This window comes from Poecilia reticulata, linkage group LG22 (genome assembly GCF_000633615.1).
Source record: "Poecilia reticulata strain Guanapo linkage group LG22, Guppy_female_1.0+MT, whole genome shotgun sequence".
NCBI classification, from domain to species: domain Eukaryota; kingdom Metazoa; phylum Chordata; class Actinopteri; order Cyprinodontiformes; family Poeciliidae; genus Poecilia; species Poecilia reticulata.
The window spans coordinates 2,990,252-3,000,300 of NC_024352.1; the positions used below are offsets into that span (position 1 = coordinate 2,990,252).

A 10,049-nucleotide genomic window follows, 5' to 3' on the forward strand; every position below is an offset into this window, starting at 1 on the left:
AAATAATGCAAAGAGCCAAAATAAAACCTCTCAACATTGCCAAAAAATTTAAGTATAAAACTTAACATTCAAAGGCAAATACAGGTTCCATTACAATAAACAATCCTGAGTTACTGAATGAAAACTTCCTGATAGCATGGCGGCTAGCTGATTACTGCTAGTTCTGATTGGCTGTTTCTGACTGAGCAGCGTAATTATGCAGAACAGGGAGGAGATTGGTTATTTTTTTAGAGACTATCTCTCATGTTAGGACAGCAAAAGTTTTAATACGTATGTAAAATGTATTTTTTTACGTTATATGCTGCAGCCTTAAGCAGAGGTTCAGTGTGAGAGTCACTACCAGGTGGAGTAGAAGCGGTGCTGTCTGAAATATTACTACCTGTAGCGCGTAGCAGCGGTTCAACAGCGAGAGCAGAACCAGCGTCTTACATCGCAGCTCGAAGACTTAAATAATTTTGCAGGTTATTTGTTTAGCTTTCTGACCGTCATGCTAATCCGGGTGAGTGTTTGTAGCTGTGCGCTGCTTTACCTSCTATCTGATCCTCCRTATGTCTTTTTTACTGCAGTGAGCCTCGATGTAGCCAAACTCCGTCACATGTTTTTATGCCATATTAGATTCGTCGTGTTGATGCATTTTGACCTGCTTCACCCCACGTACTTTAATTTTCCGCAGCAACACGCAAACTTCCCCATTCACTCAGTGCATTATAGTTCCACACGACATCGCTTAGGATTTGCTGCTGCGCGGTTGCGCAGTGTGAAGGAAAGAGGAGACCAGCTGCACAGGCAGACTGCGAAATGAGATGCAGGTGATCGGTTTGTGTGATCGGCAACAAGAGACCGTGATCGGCAATCACCGATCATACACTTTTTCACGGAAATCGGCCGATCGGTGGCCGATCGGTGGCCGATCGATCGGCCGCCGATCGGCAGAACCACTGAACCTCTAGTTCAGTGGTTCTTAACCTTTTTTGAGGTACCGAACCCATCAGTTTCATATGCGCATTCACAGAACCCTTCTGTAGTGATAAATAAAATATGATTTTTTCCTCCCCAAAATTCAAGACATAGGGGTGACCTAGAGTCTAGTTGGGTCACCCCTATGACCCAATGTTGGGTCACCCCTACGGGTAGGGGTCACCACCCAACTAGACTCTAGTTGGGTCACCCCAAGATTACCAAGTCTTCTTAAAAGGTAGAGTCTCTGAGAACAGTTCTTCAAAATATAATCAGTGTTTTCAGCAAAGTTGAGCTGACTGTCCAGGAACGACCCAAGGTATTTAAAATTTGCCACAGTTTCAACAGGTTGGCCATCGAGAGAAACTGGAACCACTTTAAGGTCTTGTTTAGGTCATTTAATTAGCTCTACATTCTTAAGAGAATGAAAAAATTATAAATAATAAAGACTTTGCGGTATTCTGATTTAGTAATGTAATTACATTAGTTGTGTTACCACCCCCACGCCACTAGAGGCAGTAGCAACCCCGAAAAGATGCAACTAAGGAGCAGATTTAGAAGTTCACCGAAAGCTACAGAATTTGGTAAAAACTGTGAACTTTGCTGAAGTAATTAAAGACACAAGTTCAAATCCATGCTGAGAGTGGAGCTCCTTCAATCAGGGCACATCCGCAGCACTGATTGGCTAAACAATGTAACGTGATCCTCTGCATTAAGTGACGGCAAAGCGGGGCGTCATCACGACTTTACACARGTGTGTCTTTACCTCYGCGGCAGAGGCTCCGCCGAACCCCTGAGACCGACTCACCGAACCCCTGGGGTTCGATCGTACCCAGGTTAAGAACCACTGTTATAGTTATAACAATTGATGGTCACATTGTTAATTGATTGTACTATAAAATGGCCCTATGCGCCTGGAAAATACATCATACTGCCCCTTTAAATAAACCGATTTAACAAAATAGGTTTTAGTGGTTTTCTTCTTCCTGTTGATCAGAGCATTTAATCCATATACTAAAAAACGTTAACTATTTATCAACACGACAACCAAGTTACCCATCAAGAGACGTTTTAAGTGTTTTCACAGCTTTAAAATGAGAATATTTTATTTTTGATCCAGGATGATGTCCGGAGGATTTGCAAACTTAGGGAAATCACTGATAACAACAGTACCAAGTGGAGAATTAGCTCCACCTGCTGTTTACCTCTCCAGTCCACATTAATGACCTTCAGCTACGCTGTGCTTGAAGACATTTTATCAGGATTCAGAAGCAAGACTTGAGTTTGACTTGGAGTCAGGGAGTGTGTACATGTTCAAACAGAAACCTGTCTGACAGCAACAAACACACAGCTTCGGTGTGTGTTCAGTTAGTGCTGTCTGTTCTCTAAAGCTCTGTTTTTTAAAGAATGAGAGATAATTCTTATTTCATCCACTTTGTGCCATAGAAGATGGTGTGGTGTTAAACACGTTTTAACATCAGAAATAGAGTAAAATCACTAAAAGCAATTTTTGGTCTTTTTGGTATAAGCTACTGAAACCAAGCTGGATCTATGGGAAACAACTCGTCCTGTTAAATCATGAAATAACTGATTGACTTTGTTTTGGTTGAGTTTCATGATCCACACACAGGACTGATCACTACCAGACACATAGAGTCAAAACATTCCATAACATGAGGTAGGGTAAAACAACAAATCAGTCATAAACAACACAAGAATCAAACTCTTTTCAATCCACTAGTGTAGAGAGGAGAGTTACAAATCAGAGAACGGCAGTGAGAACAAATGGAGAGACTATGGAACAATGGAGAACATTCCCAAGAGTCCGTAGTCTGCCAGAATGACTCCAAGAACTCAACAATTCATCCAGGAGGTCACAGAATGACCCAGAACGGCATCTACAGCTTCATTTTCCTCGGCTAAGATCAGAGTTCAGGATTCACTAGTAAGAGAGACTTATTGATGATCCTCAAACATGGTGGTGGTAGCATAATGCTTTACTGGAAGCATGAATTCTGTTCTATAGCAGAAAATGCTAAAGAAGAATGTCTGACCTTGAACTTAAGGTCAACTACGCACTAGGACAGGTATCCAACACACACCAGCAGAGCCATTTCTGAATAGTTGAACAAAACCTGATTTCGGAGTGGCCTGGTCAAAGTTCAGACTTAAATCCAATTGAGATTTTCTTTTGTGACTGTGAAAAAGCCAGATATGCTCAAAACTCCTTCAGTGTGGCTGAATTAACTGTTTAATGAAATTCCTGCTCAGTGAAGGAAAACCCTGCTAGCCTTGTGGAGGAACCAGTTATCGGGTTTTGGAGGGAATTCATTTCTTATATAAATGTTGCTGGTCTGAATAACTTCATTTTATTTAATAAATAAAATCATCATTTGAAAACATGTAGCATTCACTCAGGTTGTCTGATATTAAAATGAGTTAAAGGGGTAGCGTCATGTAAAATTGACTTTTTTGAGCTTTACATCATTTCATGATGTTATTCCCTCATCAAAACATTGCTGTAATGTTGCCTTCATTCTTTCATGCATGTTACTCAACTGTGTAAAACACCTGGGTGGACCTAGCCCCACCTTCAAAATGCAGCTCCTCCTCTGCAGTTTCAAGCATCCCTCCATTTGGAGTAAGATGAATCAAAACCATTACTCCCCCACTCAGCTCCTTCAGACTAGCCAGCAGCAATTAGAAAACACCTGCTGAGTTCATTACAGAAGCTGCTTCTCAGCGCAACGCTGGTTAAAATGTTGTTAAAGGGTTAATAGTTGTGACTCCCTGAAGGTGGAGTTTCACAAAGCACAGGAGTTTTTAAAGGCCCAGTTACAAGGCGCTAGATTATGAAGTCAAATTTTTTTTTAGGTCTTATGTGATATATATAGCCTTTTATAACGACTGAAGGTAACAGTTACTTGATTACATTATAACATGGCACCATGTGCCTGGAAAACAATACTGGCCTTTTAAAGCAAAACCAGAGGAAGTCTGTACGGAGGCAGATAGTTTTTCTCAGCTCCGTAAATAATATCCAATTAAAGTGTCAGAAAGAGATTCTTTGGGTAGAGGAATGATAAGAAGCACAAAAGTGATGGTTTGATTCATCTCAGTCCAAATGCAGCCAGTCGACTGGTGACTGGAGGAATCTGGATAACCTGTAGAATAATAACAGAAATAAACAGCCAGCAATGAGGACGACAAACAAACAGTAATTAGATAAGACGTTGTGAGGCAGATTTGAGCCACGGAGAGGTGTGTTTTGGGCTTTAAGATCAGTTGGAGGATTTCCTGGAGGGGTCCGAATCCAGTTCTGAGCAAAGCAGCTGCGGCAAAGTGAAACAGAATAAAGATGAGGAGCGAGTCCGACTATGCTGATGAAAATGTGAGCCTCCATAAATTACTAGGATTGATGCTGAACGCCTGCAGAGACACCTGAAGAGGCTGCAGAAAGCAGGCGGAGCAGGAAGACATTTTGTTTTCGCCGTCAGTCTAGATGAAGAAAATAAAAACTCTGCTTTAAAACAATTTATTTCTCCAACATGTTAAATTTAACATTCAGTGTATAGAGTTGGGCTGAATGTAAATCTGACAAAGTTAGATCAGTTGTTGAACAGAACAGTGTGTATTAAGGTGTGTTTTTTTTTTTTGTTTTTATTTTATGCATGCCACAATTTCCAGAAATGGCTCTGTGCAATTGTTCAGTACAAAGTTTTATTTTCTGTCCACTTGGCAGTTCTGCAACACTTTATTTTGGTCTGTCATATAAAATCAGACCAAAACAACGTGGAAAAGTTCAAAAGATTTGAAAACATTGCATTAAAAGTCAATAAACAACAAAACCCTGGAATCATTTTAGCAGGTCTTTAACTCAATCAGACAGTAAATTCAGGCTGTTGTTGAAGATTTAATGAGATAAATATTTTAACCAACCCAATTCTTAACCGACCCAATTCTTCCTCTCCATCTTCCTCTTCCTCCGTCAGCTCTCCGGACCACGCCACTCCATCCCAGATGTCACTTCCTGCTGAGTCTTCTCCAGACCAGAAGGACTTGTCCTCCTCCCAGGTCCAGTCTCTGGTGGTGCAGCTTCAGCAGCTGTCCAGGGAGAAGGAGGACACTGCGGCTGAGCTCCAGCGCTGCCAGGCGGCTGAGCAAGAAGCCAGTGAGAGAGTTCGCAGGTCAGTCAATTTGTTCCGTTTTTCTCAGATTTGTTCACTGCCTGCTGCTTCCTCGTCCCATCAAGCTGAGACGAAAACAGTCTGACAGCTCTGACCACATCTGCTCTGTTTTCACCTGTTTTGTAGTTTTATTAGTTTCTCTGCAGCTCCTGAAATCACTCCTGAGTTTCAGGAGTGATTTTCATTAAATCACAGCATTCTGTTTATTTTGTAACATTCCAGCTGGTCAATATTTTATAACTCAATTCAGTTTTTTTTTTGTTTAGTTTTTTTTATCTAAAAACTTTGATCATGTCCATTCTGCTCTGTCTTCTCGTTCGTGACAGGTGTCTGCTGGTACTGAGCCAGGTTCTGGTTCTGCAGGAGTTCTTTCTCTCCGCTGTCACCACATGCATGCTCAGTCTGAGGGATTGCTGTAAACCAACCAAAGCAGTCGTCTGCTGTCACCATGTCCTCATCCAGGAGGAGTGAAAGCTGTGAAAAAATGACTCAATACAATCTGCTGGTTTCCTTGGAAACGTTTTAAACGACCTTGAATAACTAACTGAGCTTTCTGCATTGTTTGATAACAGAGCAGTTATGCAGTTATCAAACTGCAAACAGTGCAAACCACATGTCATTTGATATCGTGACTGACTTGAAATGTTTTTTTAAGTGTCTTGAAATAACACAAATATAAATAAATGATCAGACAATGCAGTCAAGTTCAGATTATTATTCAAACTGTCTATAATGTTTTCTAAGGAAACTCAGCAGATTGCATGGAGTCAGTGACGTAAAGCGATCCCTCATACATGCTGCATGTAGCAACAGTGGAAAGAGAAAACTGTCCTTTAACCGGGGCAGACCTCTATCAGAACCAGAACCAGGTCCACTGTTGGGCCTCGTCTTACAGTGGAGCTGCTTCCACACGTATGTTAGAGAACAAACGCCATCAGATCTTTTGCAGGAAAGCAAATGATTTGAATCAGCAGTGCTGCCAACACTGATGCCGTCATTCAGAACATTTTACTGTGGAAAACTGGAAACGAAGCTGTTGGCATGTCAGGACAAGCAGCCGTCTGTAAAACCTCTTCAGATTCACTGCCAGACTGACTGCTACTGGAGCTCCCTGTGGCCCACAGGACACGACGGGAGTTACAGCAACATTTGATTTCCCTTTGGGATCAATCAAATATATGTTAAATAAACCACTCTGAACACATCACACCCTCTGAAACATGGCGGTGGCAGCATCATGCTATGGGGATGCTTGTCTTTGTAGAGACAGATGGGAAGAAGGTTTTAAAATGATTATTTTTTTCTTGATTAAATCTGTAAAAGTTATTTATGGTCGTCACCGTCTGACCCTCATGTGACCCAAAGTCCAGCTGAATGTTTCCTCCAGCAGCCGTTAATGGACCGACCTGCTGCTGTCTGTTCCAGGACTCAGAGGGGAGATGTTCACCCAGCAGTCCATAGTAATGGGGACGCACCGATTGCAGTTTTCTGGTCAATCACTGATCTTTAATTTAAAAAATTGAGACTAATACTAAAAAGAAAGTTGCTGAGTTGGTAACAGTGAAATGAATATTGTTAACTGCAAATATGCAGACATGACCCAGTGGGCAGGTCTGTCATGGCAGAGTGATGAAGGTCAGTGGCTGATTCTCAGATGTATGTCAAGCCAGATAAGATCGGCTTCACGTGTATCGGCTGATCAGGAAACTGAGGCCGATATCTGGGTGCCCGGTGCACCCCTAGGTAATAATGACCTCACAGAACGGCGTTTTCATGTAAACGCCCCTGATTGTGGAGGGAGTGTCTGGTGGGAACCAGCTGCTTCACGTTGATGGAGCAACAGTTTCCCTCAGAGACTCCGGAGGTGTTCAAAGACCGGTTAAGTATGTGGGACTAAGGAGATTTGGCTCTGATGACTCATATCCAGCAGACTATGGCGCAAGTGTCCCTGCAGCCGAGATGATCAGGAGAGAACTAAGCCTTGCAGATTTGGATTCAGGAAAAGGGAAAACGCTCTGGTTGAACGTGACTTCTTCTTCTTCTTCTTCTCCTGCTTCTGCTGCTGCTGCTTCTCAGCTCATCAACCTGAAGATGAAGGGATGAGATCGGTGATGAAAACAGCTTAAGTCCTCCGTCTGCGTCCTGYGCTGTCCTCCTGGGCTCAAACCTGGGGCTTTCTGCAGTAATTTGGCTGCCAGCGGGGGGAGCAGAGTAAGGAGTAAGAGGGGGGGGGGGGAATGGGAAGTGCCTTCCAAGTTTCTTGGTTGTGAAGAGGAATGTTTGCTCTCTGATGGGAAGGACTGAGTCAAATCTGCTGCTTATTACAAATGAGGAGTTTAATTTGAATAGGAAAGGGAGAGAACCTCGCTGATTGTTAGAAGGTCATCCAAACCTCTCTCTCTCTCTCTCTGTCTCTCTCTGTGTGTGTGTGTGTGTGTCTGTCTGTCTGTCTCTCTCTCTCTCACACTCATACTCTCACACACACACACACACACACACACACACACACATGCAGTCACATCAACATCTCTCTGCAGTTAATATTCTCATTGACGGTTGTAAAGTGGACTTTTTTGTCGGCGGTGCATGCTTTGCTGCAGCGCTGCATTAACCAGCTGAGACGTTCTCCTGTCCACTCCCACTCAGGTCTGCAGGGTTCATCATCCCCTCTGTAACCCTCCTCTTCCTCCTCCTCTTCCTCCTCCTCAGGTTGGAGCGTTTGGTGGAAGTGTTGAGGAAGAAAGTTGGAGCAGGAAGTCTCCGTGCCGTCGTCTGATTCGTCAGATCCTTTTTATGTGACCAAACTGATGGTTTGTTTTTTTTGTTTTTTGTACTGTTGAAGCTTTTCTACTTTTTGTGATTAAAACTTGGTTACATGTGGAAGCAGCAGAAGAAATGAAGCAACATGTTTGTCTTTGTTTCCTTCACTTGTTTTGGATGTGGAAGTGTTTTCAGCTGGAAAACTGAGCACTTTTACTTTTTATTCCGTGTGTTTTTCTCTCTTTGACTGGAGGCAGAAAATTAAATAAATGTGATTATGTCATCAGAACTTGATACTAAGAGATGTGAGCTTTATTACTGCCAGGTTGTTCAGGTGATTCTAAATAAATTGTAATATACAAAACAAAAGTATTCATTTATTTCCATAAATAGGTGTAAATGTGAAACTTGTACACACAGGGTGACACATTTCAGCTATTTGTTGATTCTGTAAAAAATGAAAAATTAAAGTAAAATCAACTTGTTTTGAGCTTTACATCATACTATGATCTTATTCTCTCATCAAAAACATACCTTTGATCATTTCATGCATGCTTGAGAAATCCTTTAGTCTCCACGGCAACCATTCAGCTGTGCAAAATGCCTGGTTGGACCTAGCTCTGCCTTCCAGGACACAGCTCCTCCTCAGCCCCTCCCCTCCAGCAGCACCCCCTCTCAGCTCCTTCAGACTAGCCAGCAGCAGTTGGCAAGCACCTGGTATTTAAAAATCTATTTTATGTTTCATATTTTTTATTTGTAATTGTTTTTGCAGAAAACACTTTGATATTATTTCTTCCCCCTGATTCTAATGTCAAAAATGCTACATTTTGCGATCATAATTCATTTGTAAAAGCAATTAAAAATTTAACTCATCCAAGGGATTGAATACTTTTCATAGTCACTTTAACATCAGTGATAATGTTCAGTGTTTTGGTTACTAGGGCATCACGTTTGTTTCTCAGTAGGTTTTGAAGAAAGCAAAAGGCATAAATTAAATGCAGCAGCAGCAACATCAACGCTGCTGAAAATAAAATAAAAAACAGCAGAGATGAAACTGAATTGTATCCGACTAAATGTTCCGAGTTAGTCATTGGAAACGAGAATATAATCAAAGTGTTTTAATTATCAGTAGATACTTAATATGACCCAGAAATACTGAAATCTAATCTAAGTCCTTTTGATCTTTTTAAGTCATTTAAGTGCATTCGTTTGCATTTTGTGATCATTTCATTAATACCACAGATAACCTTTAAAACATTTTCTCAGTGATTGTTTCATCAGTTGCATTATTGAAGCGCTGTAAACTGCAGATGACAGGAGAATGAAGAGTTTAATAAAGATCCGAACGCTTCCAGGTTGGCAACACAAGTTGGAAATGAAAACCGAGGAGATAAAGTTGGCTTCAGCTGAGGAACTCCTTTAATGAAGATATCAGAGAGACGGGATTTTCATCAGTTGTGATGTGTGGCTCATAAAAAGGGGGGCGGGTTGCCTCCCGCTATGGGCTGGTTACCATGGCGATAGCAGACCACTTGTTGTCGACTTGGGTGTCCTGCTCTTAATCCTGCGGCCGATAATCTGCTTGTTCTCAAGAAAGACTCAGTTTGTTGGAGCTCCAACTTCTGATGCCACCTGGGTGTGTGTGTATGAGCGCGTGCGTACGTGTGTGTGTGCGTGCGTGCGTGCGTGCGTGCGTGCGTGCGTGCGTGCGTGTGTAAGACATTGATCTTTGTGGTGTGTGTTAACTCTGCAGTAACATTCAGATGGCGCTCATGTCAAAACAAAGACATGAGAACAGATCTCCAGCGTCTCCATCACCATCAGCTGGTCTCCAGGCTGCGCCCATAAACGGAGTTTATTTCTGTTTATGTGAAGTCAACGTAAAGACGCCGGTTAAAGAGTAACGACAGATGTTCCAGCTTTCTTTTACCTGAACTCTGCAACACGACACAAATATTGCTTCCAGTGAGGACGAGCAGAACCCTTTGGAGATGAAGACTTTACCTCTGAGGTCAGAGGTCAAAGGGGAACTAAAGAGTTCAATTCTGAACAGCATCTCCAGTTTTATCAGTGTTAATGGTGGAAGAGATGACGGCATGAAGTCATGATAAACCTCCAACATCACCAACAAGAGTGTAGTTATGG

At 42.1% G+C, this 10,049-nt stretch overlaps 1 protein-coding gene across 3 annotated transcripts in view; it reads left to right on the top strand.

Annotated features, from left to right (window-relative positions):
• Positions 1 to 8,204, top strand: part of mipol1 (mirror-image polydactyly 1) — a 60,149-nt gene extending 51,945 nt beyond the window's left edge. For all 3 annotated transcript variants that reach the window (XM_017302637.1, XM_008398918.2, XM_017302638.1), the window contains exons 13-14: positions 4,950 to 5,144; positions 7,854 to 8,204. In XM_017302637.1, the coding sequence (XP_017158126.1) occupies positions 4,950 to 5,144; positions 7,854 to 7,920 (262 nt within the window). In that variant the 3' untranslated portion in view covers positions 7,921 to 8,204. The remainder of the gene's footprint in view (positions 1 to 4,949; positions 5,145 to 7,853) is intronic.
• Positions 8,205 to 10,049: the final 1,845 nt, after the last annotated feature.